The sequence below is a fragment of the Zonotrichia albicollis genome, chromosome 15 (assembly GCF_047830755.1).
Source record: "Zonotrichia albicollis isolate bZonAlb1 chromosome 15, bZonAlb1.hap1, whole genome shotgun sequence".
Taxonomy (NCBI): domain Eukaryota; kingdom Metazoa; phylum Chordata; class Aves; order Passeriformes; family Passerellidae; genus Zonotrichia; species Zonotrichia albicollis.
In genome coordinates this window covers 14,859,344-14,875,347 of record NC_133833.1, presented here as the reverse complement: position 1 = coordinate 14,875,347, position 16,004 = coordinate 14,859,344, and the positions used below count along the sequence as shown (strand labels likewise).

Genomic DNA, 16,004 nt, shown 5'->3' with positions numbered 1-16,004 from the left:
CACTCCTGGGCACTGCTTCCCAGCCTGGCATCTCCTGGAAATGTGTGGGGTGGGAGCATCCAGGGCACTGTGAGTCACCTTCTGTTAGACAGAACTTGAGTCTGTTTTGCCCCTGGCAATCTGCTGAGCTGAATCAATGCAATCTTTGAAATCTGCCCTTGAAGATGAGATCTCAATAAATTCTGGTTTCCTTCCTCATTCCAGTTCCTCTCAGACCATGTCCTGGCAGCCTTGGGGCTTTCCAGGATGTGCAATGGATATCGAAACGCGGTACAGCCAGCAGTGCCTGGATTTCCTGTGGGCTGGGAGATCTCATGGATGCCCTGCGTGGGAGAGCTCTGGCACTCTGCAGGCTGCCCGCTGCTGCCAGACCTTCTTTCATTTTCACTTTTCTGCGCGCTTTTATGTGCAGCTCCACCCGCGCTCCAGAAGCCCGTCCGTGGCAGAGATTCCGGCCGTGTGTCCGCAGCAGCCTCGGAAGGAGCCCCTGCTGCCAGGCGGGAGCGCAGAGCCCGGGAGCCGCAGCGTAGGAATCCCGGGGCTGGCGGCTGGAAACTGCTCCGGTGAGTGCGGCCAGAGAGTGGCTGCGGAGCAGGGCGGGCTGGCACCGTCCGGGAGCGGGGTGACAGCCAGGCTGTGCCCTGCCGAACCCCTTTGGGCACAGGGGACAGCCCTAAGGCGGGAAGCGCAGGGGAGCCTCCCCGAAGAGTTGTGGCTTTGGGATGCTCACATCGCTGGGCGCACACATCCCTGATGTGCTCCTATCCGTTCCCACAGTGCTGCCGCGGGCGCTGAGGACGAGCTGCAGCTCTGGGCACCGGGGACAGGCCGCTGCTGAGCCCGCTGATCCCCGCAGATGTCCCGGGAGCCGCGGCGGCCGCGCTGTGCCCCGCTGATCCCGCGGGCCCGGGGCGGGCGGGCGCAGCGCGCCGTGCTCGTGTTGCTGGTGCTCTGTGCCGTAGCTCTGCTCCTGGCCGGGCAGCCCCTCGTGCCCACCGCCCGCAGCCTCGCCCTCCACTTCGCCACCCTGCAGACCGGCGAGCTGCTCAAGGGCGCCTGCTACCTGGCCGAGGAGATCTTCCACCTGGACTCCAGGTGAGGCAGCGGGGCTGGCTGCCCGCCTGCGGCGCTCCTGGGACCGCCCTGGGCAAGGGCATTGCACCCTGGGGATGTGCCGGGGTTTGCTTCTGTCTCTGTGCCCTCTGTGGCAATGATGTGCTGTGCCCGGCAGCACATGCTGCCCTCTGTCACCCTCCTGTCCCTCTCATCTCCTGCTCCCTCTCCCACTTGCCAGCTCTCCCAGTTGTCCATGGATGTCTCCTCTCCTTGTGCCCTTTCCCTGTGGAACAGATCTTGTCCTCCAGCCTTTCCCCACCACGCAGTGCTGGAGGGCAGGGGGCTGTTGTCTCCCTTTGCTGTCCAGGGTGACATTCCATCCATCTGCTCCCTCTGAGTCCCACGGGTGCTCCAGGACACCCAACCCCTCTCCTGCCTGGGGGCACTGGGGTGTGCTGGGCAGGGTCCCACACAGCTCTGTAGTGCTCTGGAAGGCTGGTGGCCCCCAGGAGATGGGAGCAGCCCCAGCCATGGCTGCTGAGGGTGGGTAGGTGGCCACCAGCCTGACTCCTATCTCCCTCTCCCACCCAGGCACCACGGCAGCTTCTGGAGGGCCCTGAGCTCCTGCTTCCCCCCACACTGGCACGGGCCCATGCTGCTCGTCTGTGGCTCAGCCTATGTGGCTCTCTTTGGTGATGGGCAGCAACATGGCCTCCACCTCATCCTGGCCAGTCTGTGCCAGCTCCTCATCCTCGCCCTGGGGCTCCGGGTAAGGCTCCCACAGCCCCAGCCTGCCCTGGGAACCCTTCAGCCCTGAGCAGCCATGGGGGCACCTAGCCAGCTCTACATACATGGCCTCTGCATGTCCAGCCTCTCAGCCCAGCCCTGCAGAGCTGATCTCCCTGGCCCTGTGCTGCCAGGAGTGTTGGCATTAAGAGGGCCAGGCTGCCTCCTAATGAGCACAACCATTCCAGGGGATGGCATGGCCCCCCTGACACAAAAAACAGGGGTGTTTTAAATCTGCCAGTCAAGCTGGTGCTTGAGGGAAAGGCAGAGTCTGTGTGTTCTCAATTCTCAGTGTGGTATGGAAGCAGGGCCAAGCCCCGGGTGCCTGTGCAGCAGTGGGAGGGCTCTGCTGTGCTGAAGGGGAACCCCAGCAGTGCTGGAAGGGTCACACAGGGTGCAGAGGGTGCTTCTGTCAGGTGCCTGTGGGACAGGACACCCATCACCACCCAAATGCACACACAGGGCTGGCAGAGGCCATTGGGAACCCCACCACCAGGCCCTGGGGTGTCTCCTCTCCCATGCTGGAAGCACAGGGCTGTCACAGTGGTCACAGGGGTTTTCAGGGTGAAGAGAGAGGTGAGAATGTTGACCTCATGTTCAGAAGGCTTGATTTATTATTTTATTATATATATTACATTATAACTATACTAAAAGAAATAGATGGAAAAGTTCTCAGAAGGCTAGCTAAGCTAAGAATAGAAAAGGAGTGAATAACAAAGTTCTGTGTCTCAGCAGAGAGTGAGACCCAGCTCTGCTGTGAGTGGTCAGTAAATCCAAACATCCTCAGGAGACCAATCACGAATCCACCTGTTGCATTCCACAGCAGCAGATAACCATTGTTTGCATTTTGTTCCTGAGGCCACAGCTTCTCAGGAGGGGGAAAAATCCTAAAGAAAGGATTTTCATGAAAAGATGTCTGTGACACAAGGCAGATGCACAAGCTGCACTGGGACACAGGATCCCAGGGGAAGGTGCAGCCAGGGAAATCCTGGCTCACTCCAGCCCCACTTCCCTCCTCTGTGGGGCTGTGGGGGCTCTGCCTTGCACGGTGGGGGAAGGGGCTGGTGGGGCTGTTCACTCTCCAGATCTCTTTGGAGTTCTCCAATCCCTGTAGAGAAGTGACTGTTGCAGAAGGGCCCAGATGGCAGCTGTCATCACCTGGTCTGTCTGTCCTTCCCTCCACAGAAGCCCTCAGCAGTGGAGATGTCTGAGATGTCCGAGAGGTCCAAGCAGAACGTTGCTCATGGCCTTGCCTGGTCCTTTTATGTTGGGTACCTAAAAATAGTCCTGCCACGTACGTAGCTGTTTCCCTGCATTCCCATGCCTACAGATAGAAATAGCTGCTAATAACAATCCTCCCACTTTTACAGTGTTAGCAGGGAATGGGGAGTGAGGCAGAATGCAGCTGTACTCACACCAGGCACCTCTGCCTGATGCTCTCTTCCACCAGGGGTGAAAAAGTGCATGGAGGAATTCAGCAGAGCCAATCCCAACCTGCCAGCGTGCAGGAAGACCTGGAAGCTCCATATCTTGATCCCTCTGAGCTGTGATATCTATGATGAGCTGGAGAAAGCTGACAGCAATATCCAGTATGTGACAGAGCTCACTGAAACCACCCTGGCCCGGGCTGGCATCAAAAAGAGGGTCTACAAACATAGCCTCTATGCAATCACAGATGAAGAAAACCAGGTATGCTGAGAGCAGCATTGGGAGCATCATCCCAAAAGCCTTGCTGGCCCCAGAAGTGGCCCTAAGGACAGGAGTGTGACCGGGTTCACAGGGGTTTTTGGATAAGGCAGAGACAAGAATGTTGACTGCATGTTCAGAAGGCTTGATTTATTATTTTATAATATATATATATTACATTATAACTATACTAAAAAGAAATAGAAAGGAAAAGGTTTCTTCAGAAGGTTGGCTAGGCCAAAAATAGAATAGAAATGAATAAATAACAAAGGCAGCTCTCTCGGACGCTGTCTGAGATAGCTCCATCTTGATTGGCCTTTAATTATAAACATCCAAGAGGGGCCAATCACAGGTGGACCTGTTGCAATCCACAGCAGCAGATAATCATTGTTTACATTTGTTGCTGAAACTTCTCAGCTTCAGCAGGAAAATCCTAAAGAGAAGATTTTCACAAAAAGATGTCTGCGACACAGGAGACTGTCACCTCTGCTGTTAGATACTCCCAGCTTTCACCAGGCTTCCATGAGAGGGAGAGATCCCATTCCTGTAGCCCTTCCTGCTGGCTGCCTCCTCCCAGGCCCAGCTGCAGGGATGGTGAGCTGGCTAAACCCCTCCTGGAGCTGAGTGAAGCCCAGAAAACAGCAGAAAACTGATCAGGGAAAAGCAGATGTGGGCTACAGAGCATCACTTCCCACAGTATGGATGTTTCCTTGTGTTGTAAAAGGCTGCTCCAAGATGTCTGTGTGAGTCATTATTTGACTCCCTCCTTTCCCCAGTCACCCTTTTCTAGGCTGGTGAGCCCTGAATCTCTCCAGCTCACATTGCATTCATCTCCTCCCACATCTCTGGGCAGACTGACCCCTCTCCCTTCCCCCTGGAGGAGGGAACACCCTGGTGCTGTGCATGGAGACATTGGCAGAGCTCTGCTCCTCACCTGGTGCCCTGCTTTGCCCTTTGGCAGTGGCTGAGCTCTGAGCTGCAGTTTTTAAAGCCCAGCCTGCAGGGAGCCCGAGCCTCTGTGTCCTGCTCTGAGGGAAGCACAGTCAGCCAGGGTTTTTCCTGCTGTGCTGCACACACTGATGCTGTGTTCCTTCTGCCAGGCTGCTGCTGAGTCACTCTGCTCCCTGGGAGCTCCAGCAGCTCTGAGCCTGCACCTGGCTTTCCAGTAATATTTGCCCCTCAGCTTCCTGCCCAGTCCCTCACAGCGAGCAGGGCCCATGGAAAGCACCTGCCCCAGGGCAGCAACTGCCTGCCAAGGCTGGGAACTTCCTGCTCCTCTGCATTCACCTGGGATCACATCCCTCTTCCTTCTCATTCACTCCATTCAACTTTCCAGTTTACCCAGTGTCAGACTCACTGGTATCACCACTCCTCCTTGGCATGTTTCTGGCTTTATCAGATTTCTCTTGGTTTCTTTGCTCAGCCTCCTTCCAGCTGCGCCTCCACCTTCCCAATGTTTATGCTCTGCCCTCCAGCTCTCTGTTAGGATGCTCAGACTTAGAATAATGGAATCACAAAATATGCTGGGTTGGAAGGGACCCACAAAGATTATCAAGTCCAATGCCTGGGCCTGCACAAACACCCCAACAATCCCCCCCCTGTGCCTGGGAGCATTGTCCAAGAGCTCCTGGAGCTCTGGCAGCCTGGGGGCTGTGACCATTCCCTGTTCAGTGCCCCCCTGTACCCTCTGGGGGAAGAACCTTTTCCTGAAATCCAACCTAACCCTGCCCTGACACAGCTCCAGCCCTTCCCTGGGTCCTGTCACTGGTCACAGAGAGCAAAGATTGGTCACTGGTCACAAAGAGCAGAGATTGCTGTCCCTCCACTTTCCTTTGTATAGCAGAAAGCCACCAAGAAGGTGTGATCACAGGGAAGGGATGTCTCCCTAGGGGACCAAATTCCATGGGGAAGATCACCCTCCAGGCTGCTCTTGGGAGCACTGTGGCTGCCTCCCATGGGCAAGGCAGCTCCCTGAGCCCACCTGGCAGAGAGGACACTGGACCTGTCAGGCTAGTTACTCTTCTTCTGCTCTGCATGAGGCAGAACACTGCCCCAGTGTTCCCAGTGCAAGGCAGGCCAAGGAGCTGAGAGGTCCTGAGTGCTGTGCCCAGTGCCAGGGTCTCCCAGCAGCCCTTTGCCAGTCCTCATGTCCTCTGTCTTGTCCTCCCACCCCTGCAGCTCTGGCACTGTGCTGTGGAATATGCCACCCCACTGCAGACCCTGTTCGCCATGTCCCAGGATGAGTGTGCTGCCTTCAGCCGGGAGGAGCGCCTGGAGCAGGCCAAGCTGTTCTACAGGACCCTGGAGGAGATCCTGAGAGGCTCCAAGGAGTGTGCAGACACATACAGGCTCATTGCCTACGAGGGTGAGTGAGGAGAAAGGGGCTGGGGTGCCCAGGACAGAGGCTCCTGTAGCCCTGAGTGAAGGGATCAGTGTCTGTGCAGGGCTCGGCTGATGTCCCCAGTCAGGGGGGTATGGTGGCTCCTGCTGCCATGAGAGAAGGGAGGGGCTGCATTCCCCCATGACATAGGAATGTCACTGAGCATGGCATCCCTGGCTGGGTGAGGGAGGGCATTGTCCCTCTCTGCTCTGGGCTGGGGCAGCCTCACCTCGAGCCCTGGGGCAGGTCTGGGCACCACAATATGAGAAAGATCTAAAGCTGTTAGGGAGTGTCCAAAAGATGGACATGGGGATGATGAAGGGCCCAGAGGAGCTGCTGAGGAACTGCTGAGCTGCTCTGACACTGAGGTCAGACCTCACTGGAGGCTGCAGCTCCTGCTGAAGAGGAGCTCCAATCTCTTCTCCCTGGGACCAGGGACAGAACCCGAGGGAACAAGTGGAGCTGTGCAAGGTGGATTTAATGTGGGTATCAGGAAAAGGTTCTTCCCCCAGAGGGTGATCAGGCACTGCCCAGGCTCCCCAGGGAATGGGCCCAGACCCAGGGCTGCCAGAGCTCCAGGGGGCTTTGGACAAAGCTCTGGGACACAGTGTCTGTGCAGGGCCAGAAGCTGGACTGGATGATCCTTGTGGATCTCTTCCAGCTCAGGGTATTCCATGATTCCATAATTTTAAGGACTTCTTGCTGTGGGTCTGAGGAGCAGGGAAGGTGGTGGCAGCACTGGTTGTCCCAGCTGAAGCCCCCAAGGGGACCTGAGGCAAGCAGTGTGCTGCCAGCATTGAGTGTAACAGAGGATCCAGGATATAACAGTGTAACAGAGGATCCAGGGCAGCCGCTCCCCTCACTGCTGGTGTTCCTGGAAGTTGCTGGGGCTGTCACGCCCTCCCCAGCAGAGGGATGAGTGTGTGCTGGCTCTGTGCCATTCCTGCTGACAGGGGATGGGAGGGAGTGAGGCTTTCCCTCATTCCCATCATCTTTTCATCTCCCATCTCCTCACCTCCAGCAGATGAAATCAGCATCTTGCTTTAATGAATGTTGGTTTTTTCAGAGGAAACTCTCCCTGATGGGGAGAAGCATTTCCATGCAGCAAGGCAGTTCCCATCACAAGCATTACCGGGAATCCAGCACATAGTGCCTGTAATTTTACACTCCTCCCCTCACTTTGTGTTTGAACTTTTCCCCTCTGCCAGGCAGAAAGTGGGAAGTAAAAGCTGTATTTTGATGTGCAGGAAATAGTGCACATTTGGGGGCATCTCACAGAGAGACTCTGCTCCCTGCCCAGAGCTCTGCCTGAGGACAACCAGTGAAGGAAAGTTTGTCTTTCTTCTGTTCCAGAGCCAGAAGAAGCAGAGTCCCACTTTTTGTCCAGAGAGATCGCGTGGCACTTGCGGCAGGAGCACCGTGAGGAGATCTCCGTGCAGGAGCAGAGCCACCCGCCCAGCCCATCCACGGCCCTGGACTCGGCAGAGCTCAACCTGCAGATCAGTGTGTCAGACCTGCCCCAGCCCCTGCGCACTGATGGCTTCTGACACAGCCCCTCAGTGCCCCTGGGGCTTGCCTCAGCCTTCCCCAGCCCCCTTCCTCCTGGAGCTACCCATGGCTGCAACCCCCAGCTCCCATCCCAACCTCCTGTGCAGCACGGTTACTGGAGCAGCTGACTCAGCCCACAGCCCTGTGACATGCTTCCCATTTTCTTTGTTATGTACAGCTCTGATGTTCTTCTGTGGGTGTATTGTTTTTTTAACTGTTTTAATTTGTGTCATATAAAGCACTTTTCTCTCTGGGACAAGTTGCAGTATCCTAAATTTTGGACACAATGTGCAGTCTGCCCCATGTGGGATGGGAAAAGGTTTTTCCCTCAGAGGGTGGTTGGGCACTGCACAGGGAATGGTCATGGCTCTAAGGCTGCCAGAGCTCCAGGAGCACTTGGGTGATGCTGTCAGGGACAGGGTGGGATTGTGGGGTGTCTGCAGGGCCAGGAGATGGCCTGGATGATGTGGGTCCCTTCCAGGCCAGGATATTCCATGATTCTGTGATATGTTGTGGTGTTGGATGGGGCTATGGAAATGCCAGCCACAAGTGTGCCTGTGTGTGCTGGCACAAACACACCCAGCCCATGTGTTTGGATTCATGGGGCAGTTCTGCAGGCACAGGGAGCCTGGGCAGGACTTGCAGGGGAGCTCCAGCCTGACCAGAAGTGTTGGTGGCAGAGCAGGCTCACACAGGATGGGGAGATGCTGGGCAGGCACAGGCTGGAGCTGACACAACAGCCTTGCTCCTGCCCTGGGCTGCCCAGCTCCTTTTGGAATCACAGAACTCTGGAATCACTAAGGCTGGCAAGGCCCTCTAAGGTCATCAAATCCAGCCATTAACCCAGCACTGCCAAGGCCACCACTAACCTGTGTCCCCAGGTGCCACATCCATGTGGTTTTTAGTATTTCCAGGGGACAGTGACTGTCCTGCACAGCCCATTCCAATGCCTCACAACACTTTCAGTGAATAAATTCTTCCTGATGTGCAAACTGAACCTCCCCTGGGGCAGTGTGAGGCCTTTTCCTTTGGTGCTGTGCCTTGTTCTCTGGGAGCAGAGCCCCACCTGGCTGTTAAGGAGTTGTAGAGAGGGAGATGGTGCTGCCTGAGCCTCCTTTTCTCCAGGCTGAGCCCCACCTCAGCTGCTCCTCATATGTGCTCCAGACTTTTCCCCAGCTCCATTCTCTGGACATGCTGCAGCCCCTCAATGTCATTTTTGTCAAGAGGGGCCAGAACTGGACACAGAATTCCAGGTGCCTCCCCTGGGCTGTGTATATAAGGACTCCACCTTTCATGCACATGGGAGAACATGGTGGGAGATCTCTGAGTGAGCTTTCAGGAGAGATTTGGCTGCATGTTGGTCCTGCTGGGACTGGGAATTGGAACCCATTTCAGGATGCAGTAAAACCTTAATCTGCAGCCTAATCTCTGGGTACTGCATCTGTGCAAAAATGGCAAAAACGACAGATGAAAGGGCTGTGAAGGGAGGGTTGGGACAGCAAAGGCCACTGCACAGAGGCAGTTGGTCTGCAGAGGAATCAGAAATCATTGCTGAGGCCTCCAAGATGTGCCAAGTTCTGGTGCTGGACTGACTGGAGAAGGAAGACAGCGGGTGAGGGACCTGGTAGAGAGCAGGGACCTGAGTGGGGGTCTGGCCCTGGGGTATGGGCAGGATGTGGGTCCTGATCACCTGAGCAGTGCTCCCAAGGGCACAGAGCAAATGCTGTGGGCACCTGCTGAGATGCAAAGCAAATGTGTCAGGGTCAAGCTCACAACACAGGAACAGCCAGGAGCAGCTGTGAGAGCAGCAAAGCCACTGCAGCCCCCAGGGCTCACACCTTCAACCCCCTCCTTGTGGGGCACAGCTCTGTGCCCTCCTTGATGCCCTGCTCCCTCCTCACGTGGAAACTTCTTATCTCGCCCATCACTGCAGCCAGGCTGGGCTGGAGATGCTGATAAGCTCAGGCCATATTAGAAGGGGACAGGTTGAAAGGCAGGCACAAGCCCAGAGGAAATCTGACAGCACAGCCTCATTCCAGCAGCAGCCGTGCTGCCAGCCAAAGGCTCAGCTCAAGGGCACAGCCAGGGCCAAGGTGAAAGCCTTTGCTGGCAGCAGGCACTGGAGGCAGGGCTGGATCACAGGCAGGAAAATCAAACCTCAGAAGTGGCAGCTTGCTGCTAAGCTGGCCAACACAGGCTAACCAGCTTCCCCTTGAGCTCTCCAACAGCACCAATACCTCAGTTTTAGTGCTAATCACAGCATCCCACAGCAGGTCTGACTCTGACTCAGGGCTCTCAGGCTGGAGGCAGACCCACCCTGGTCCATGAGGAGCAGCAATGCCTCAGCAAGGGGAGCTGAGCGGCTCCAGGGGCCACCACAGCCCAGCAGGTGCCAGGTGCAGCAGGGAGGGAGGGTCACAGCCAGGATCCTGCTGAGCAAGGCACAGAATGGCTGCATCCTCCCTCCAGCCAGGGCTGGGGCCTGGCTCAGCTTAGACACAGCAAAGCAGGGCTTCTCCCAGCCCTCCCTCACATCCCAGCTGGTTTCCCATCAGAAATCCCAGAGGCCACCAGCAGTGACCCATCCATGCTGCCCCACACAGCACAAAGCTTTAGTGTGTGACTGGGGGGCTGAGAGCTGAGCTCTCTCACAGACCCTCTGAGGGCAGGGGCTCAGCTCCCACCATCACCTAGAAAAACTCATCTTCAAGGAATCCCAGAATGGGTTGGGGTGGAAGGGACCTTAAAGCTCATTTCATTCCACCCCTGCCATGGCAGGGACACCTTCCACCATCCCAGGCTGCTCCAAGCCCCATCCAGCCTGGCCTGGAACATTCCAGGGATCCAGGGGCAGCCCCAGCTGCTCTGGGCACCCTGTGCCAGGGCCTCAGCACCCTCACAGTGAACATTTCCTTCTCAGCAGCCAATATAAACCTCCTCTCTGCCATGTTGTCCTGCAGCTGGTGAGGCTGGCCATGGGTTCACCTCTCTGGAGGTGACAGCAGTGACTGAGCACAGGGCTCTGCTGCCCTCACATGTTTTTTACCAACATCCACATTTTCCAAGTCAGCCTTGCACTAAGTGGCACTTTTCAAGTGCTGTGATTGTGTTGCAAGAAAGGCCCTTGCACTCACTCACACAGCGTTTTCTTTTCTTTTCTTTTCTTTTCTTTTCTTTTCTTTTCTTTTCTTTTCTTTTCTTTTCTTTTCTTTTCTTTTCTTTTCTTTTCTTTTCTTTTCTTTTCTTTTCTTTTCTTTTCTTTTCTTTTCTTTTCCTTTCATGAAGTAAAAATCCTGCTTGAAAAGCAGCTGCTTTGAGGTGGCTGAGGAAAATGTCACTAAATGCACACCTGCCTCTGGGTAAAGTTTGGAATCCTGCAAAGCAAGGAAACAGCAGCTCAGCCTTCAGCAATGGTTGGATTTAAACTGGTTATTAATATTAATAGCAATATTAATGCTGCTTCTTGAGGCTGCATCTGGCACTGCCTCCCGAGTCCCTTTCCTTTCCTTTTCCCAGTGCTCAGGGGGAGCAGTGTAACAGACACTGGGAATGTATGGAAATTAACCTGGAGAGCAGCAGCCCCACAGCCCAGAAGGCTTCACGGAGCTGCCTCGAGAGTATCACACACATAACCCCCAGCACCACAGGCTTTAATTAAATTGTGCCAAGCCCCTGAAACCAACATTCCCCACAGTTGCTCAGCTGTGCCTGCACTTCTGCAGGGCCTGTTTTCCAAGCTGGAAGTGCTGCAGTCGGGGTTTCACTGGAACCTTTAGCAGCTGTATCAGCTGGAGTGTGGCCCCAGCACAGCTCTGTGGGGCTCTGGGCTCACACCAGAGGTGCAACAGCCCCAGGTTGTGCCATGGACTGGGTATGGAGGAGAAATTCTCCACTGAAAGGGTTGAGCACTGTGACAGGGTGCCAGGGACTGGATATTGAGAAGTTCTTCACTGAGAGGGTGAAGTGTCACCCTGATTTTTTAAGTTTTTCTAAGCCTTCTGATGTTTACACTCTTGTAACGAACTTTCTCACACACCTCCTGTGAATAACTTATTGTTTTGCATTCTTTTATGGAGGAGGAGAAATTTGATGGACTGTTGGTTTGTCCAGTGTCATTGGAGAGGTGGCACTTTCACTCTCCAATCCATTGTCACTTTTGGAAAACTATAAATGTTAGAGTCAGAAAAGAAACTTCCCTTTTCTTCACCTTGAGAGCAGCAGGGTGTGCGCTTGTGCTGTTTGGTGTCCTATAGTGACAGTCGAGTACTGTGCCAGGGCGCCAGGGACTGGGTATTGAGGAAAGGTTCTTCACTAAAAGGGTCGAGCACTGTGCCAGGGTGCCCAGGCCATGCTGGAGTCACCGTCCCTGAAATGTTCCAAACACATCTGGGTGTGACTTGTGGGAGCTGTCAGCTTTTAAATCATTTTTTGGATTGGCAGGGCTATGTTGTTGGGTGGATTTGATGATCACAGAATCATCTGGGTTGGAAAAGAACTCTGAAGTAATTTTTGTTCTTTCCTTATTCTGTTATTTCTAGGAGGGTATGTGGAAATTCTGCCCAGGAGCTGAGGAGTGCCCATGAGAGGGACTCCCACAGCCTCTGAGATAGGTGAAAAACATCAATGTTTGTTCAGTAATCACTTTACTACCTTTATTATCCTTTACTATCAATATTGCTTCAAAAATATTGCACTCCTGTAGTGGCTAGGGCTACCTACACTGTGTGGTAAAGAATTCTCAATAAGCTCTTTTAGCATAATCCTTTCAATCATTAGTTATGTTATTTATAGAAATATATTTGGGTTCCCATCCTTAATCCTGAAGGACAAAGGCTCATATTGCACATAAAGACTCATATAAAGGCTCAGTTGCAGAGCTTTAGCCATAAACCACTGGCCAAGCCTGGGACTGGACCAGACTCCTCAAGGAGGAAGAGCCCAGGGAAACTGCAGAGCTTGGGACCCCCATCCATGCTGCCCTCAGGGGCGACAGGGTCCTGGGAGCCCTGACGGAGCTTAGGGGCGGCCATGAGCTCTGTCAGCCGGGCCCCGAAGTGCCGGTGCCCGGCGGGGCCGGTACCGAGCTGAAGCCAGACAGCGCCTCAAGAGCCAACACCACCCCCCCCAAGATGGCGCCGGCCGGGCGGCGTGAGGGAGCGGAAGTGGTCACGTGACTCCACTCCAGCCAATCAGCGCCGGGTTCCGCCTCCATGGCGGGAAGGGGGGCACGGGAGGAGTCGCTGCCCCATTACAACCAATCAGCGGCGGAGGTGTCACGTGCCTCCCCGCCAGCCAATCAGCAGCGGGCGGCGGTGGCGCCAAGATGGCGGACGATAAGGTGAGCGGGCCGGGCCGGGGCTGAGGGGCCGCCGGGGCTGCGAGGAGGCCGCGCCGCTTCCTCCCGCGGGACGGGGGGCGGGAATCACCTCCGTGTCTCCCACAGGACTCGCTGCCTAAGCTGAAGGACCTCGCCTTCCTGAAGGGGCAGCTGGAGAGCCTGCAGCGCAGGGTGGAGGACGAGGTGCAGGCCGGCGTGGGGCAGGTAACGTGCAGGCTGAGGGCGGGCCCGCCGCGCTCTGTGAGAGGGACTGGTGGGGGGATAAACAAACCCCAGGGTAAAAACAACCCACAGCTCACCCCTGGGGCATGTCCTGTGTCGCCCCCTCCCCGGTGCCTCACTGCGCTCTCCCCTCAGGACGGATCGCTGCTGGCATCGCCCTTGCTCAAAGGTTTCCTGGCGGGATACCTGGTGGCCAAGCTCCGCTTCTCCGCCGTCCTGGGCTTCGTGGCCGGCACCTGCACCGGGATTTACGCCGCGCAGAATTATGCCGTGCCCAACGTTGAGAAGACGATTCGGGACTATGTGAATTCACTGAAAAAAGGTCGGGACTAGCGAGGAGGAGCCCGGAGGCAGCAGGGACTGCAGGAACCGTGCTCCTTAGGTAGCAGGCACAGAGCACCCCTAGGGCTCTGGGAGGCACAGAACCTGCACCCTTCTTTTCCCTGGAAAAGCATTTTGCACCACACCACTGCCACACGTCAGGGGGCTGGTGATGGGTGTTTGTTGGGCACCGTGGCAGCAGTGATCACTGCACTAACCCACAGCAGCTTGAGAGCACTGAGGGGCTGCCAGCTGCCTTTTCCCCTTAGCTTTCCCTGTGGACTGAGGGGCTGCTGTGCCTGGTCACCCGTGTGCCCTGTGCTTTGTGTGGCTGCTCAGGAAGTTCTGTAGTTCTCCTCCTAACCAGAGACAACACCCTGCTCACCTGCTGCATCACCAGTGTTGCAGGGAACATCCTGCTTGAATCAGGCTCATTAAATTCTCGGTATTTGATCTGTTCCATGTTGCAGGGTGAGAGTCTGTGTGGCCTCTCTGCTGGCAGCAGCTCACTCCCTGCCTCCCTCCCGACATGGGGGTGTTTGGGAACGCTGCTGGCTCTGCCGACAGGCTGCTCCACAGGGGGCTGTGGGCTCTGCTGCTGCTGCTCTCTGTGGCCATCTACGGCTCCCACGCCCCGCTCCTGACCCTGTGCAAGGTGGATGGGGCCATCCCCTTCAGCTCCACGTCCGTGGTGGTGCTGGTGGAGCTGACCAAGCTGTTGCTGTCGGTGCTGTCGCTGCTGCCGGGGGCCCGGGAGCCGCTGCCGGCGGCGCTGTCCTGGCGCCACGCCGCGCCCTTCGCCCTCTCCGCCCTGCTCTACGCCGCCAACAACAACCTGGTGGTGCACATGCAGCTCTTCATGGACCCCAGCACCTTCCAGGTGCTCAGTAACCTCAAGATCGTCAGCACGGCGCTGCTCTACAGCCTCCTCTTGCGGCGGCGCCTGGGCCCGCGCCGCTGGCTGGCCCTGCTGCTGCTGCTGGCCGCCGGTGTCACCTACAGCTGCGGGGGGCTGCGGGGACACGGGGACACCGCAGGGACGCGCCTGCACGTCACCCCCGTGGGGCTGCTGCTGCTCTCCGTGTACTGCCTCATCTCGGGCCTCTCTGCTGTGTACACTGAAGCAATCCTGAAGAGCCAGGCGCTGCCCCTCGGCCTGCAGAACATCTTCCTGTACTTCTTTGGGGTGCTGCTCAACCTGATGGGATCCCTGTGGACTGGCATGGAGGGTGGGTTCCTGGAGGGCTTCTCCCCGTGGGTGCTGCTGGTTGTGTTCAGCCAGGCTCTGAACGGCCTCATCATGTCCATAGTGATGAAGCACAGCAGCAACATCACCAGGCTCTTCATCATCTCCTGCTCCATCCTGGTCAATGCTCTCCTCTCCGTTGCCCTCTTCAACCTGCAGCTCACCCTCCTCTTCTTCGTGGCTGTGGCGTGCATTGGCCTGGCTGTGCACCTGTACTATGGAGTCACATAGTCACTGCCTTCCTCCCCCGTGTCTGGGCAGCCCCAGCCCTTCCTCAGGGCTGGAATCATTCCTGGTGCACAGCTCCAAGGATCCCCCAAGGAGTGCTGAGGGAGAGAGCACCCTGCCCCTGCTTCCACAGGGAAACTGCCCTGCTCCAGTCCAGCCAGGCTCTGTGCCATGGGGCTCCCATGGCATCAGGCATGCCCAGCCTCAGGGGGGTCCTGAACCCCTTGTGCCAGGGGAGGTTCAGGGTGGACCTTAGGAGTGATTTCTTCACAGAAGGGGTGATGAAACATTGGAAGGGGCTGCCCAGTGGGGTGGTGCAGTCACCATCACTGGAGGTGTTTAGGGACAGGACATGGCACTTAATGCCATGGTCCAGGTGACACGTCTAGGTGATGTTGGGTTACAGGTTTGACTCCATGATCCCAGAGGTCTTTTCCCACGTAAATTATTCTGGGACTCTGTGTCCCTTGTCCTCAAGCTGCTTCCCCACACCACAGTGGCCTGGGAATGCCCTGGCAGTGCCTCCTGCCTGCCCAGCATGGCACTGGTGCTGTTTCAGCTCCCATGAATGCTGCTTGATCCCTGCCATTCCTGGTGCTGCTTCCCTGGGTCTCTCCCACCTCCACGGTTTTCCAGGCTGGCCCTGCCTGGAGCCCTGCTGTCCTCAAGCCTCATTTCCCCTTCCTGGCACACTGTCTGCACAACAGCCAGGGACTGGGGCATGTGGGAACCTTCACCTGCTCCCCAAAAGGGGGATGCCCCAAAATTTGTACCAAGTTCCTGGCAGGCAGAGGCCAGCCAGGGTATTAAAGCTGCGGTTCAACAGTGTCCGTGTGTCTGTCCTGTGTCTGCCCGCCCTGAGGGATGGTGGCTGTGCCCCTGGGGACAGGTTTGGGGACCAGGGTGTGTCTGAGCCTGACAACACGGCTGAGGAGCACCCACTTTATTCTGTGTAGAGAATAAAGCCTGCCTCCCAGCAGGCTGAGCTGTGCTCCCACAGGCAGGGTCCCAGCACAGAGCAGGCTTTCCCTCCGGAGCACAGCCAGAGGCCTGGGATAACTCCTGTGCCTGGGGCTGCCCGGTATCCTGGCATGGCTGCTGGCTCGGTGCAGGGACCCAGTCGTGCCAGGCCAGCTGTCCCCACGCCCGGCCGTGCCTCAGGGTGTCTGTGAGATGGCACCGGCCGTGCCTGC

The 16,004-nt window shown here is 56.6% G+C and overlaps 3 protein-coding genes across 3 annotated transcripts; all 3 read left to right on the top strand.

Annotated features, from left to right (window-relative positions):
* The first annotated feature begins 217 nt into the window (after positions 1–217).
* STING1 (stimulator of interferon response cGAMP interactor 1) lies at positions 218–7,709 on the top strand. The gene is given in 9 exon segments (XM_005492502.4): positions 218–497; positions 499–563; positions 778–845; positions 848–1,095; positions 1,648–1,825; positions 3,028–3,136; positions 3,293–3,531; positions 5,707–5,893; positions 7,262–7,709. Coding segments are annotated over 9 exon segments (1,539 nt in total). The 5' UTR covers positions 218–246; the 3' UTR covers positions 7,456–7,709.
* A 4,948-nt stretch (positions 7,710–12,657) lies between these two features.
* LOC102062023 (SLC35A4 upstream open reading frame protein) lies at positions 12,658–13,795 on the top strand. Its single transcript, XM_074552099.1, has 3 exons — positions 12,658–12,794; positions 12,900–12,998; positions 13,152–13,795. Exons 1-3 carry the CDS (start codon positions 12,780–12,782, stop codon positions 13,347–13,349), a joined length of 312 nt encoding a protein of 103 aa, XP_074408200.1. The 5' UTR covers positions 12,658–12,779; the 3' UTR covers positions 13,350–13,795.
* Positions 13,796–13,866: 71 nt separating this feature from the next.
* On the top strand, positions 13,867–15,639 carry SLC35A4 (solute carrier family 35 member A4). Its single transcript, XM_005492501.4, has one exon. The coding sequence runs from the start codon at positions 13,867–13,869 to the stop codon at positions 14,812–14,814; it is 948 nt and encodes a 315-aa protein (XP_005492558.2). The 3' UTR covers positions 14,815–15,639.
* Positions 15,640–16,004: the final 365 nt, after the last annotated feature.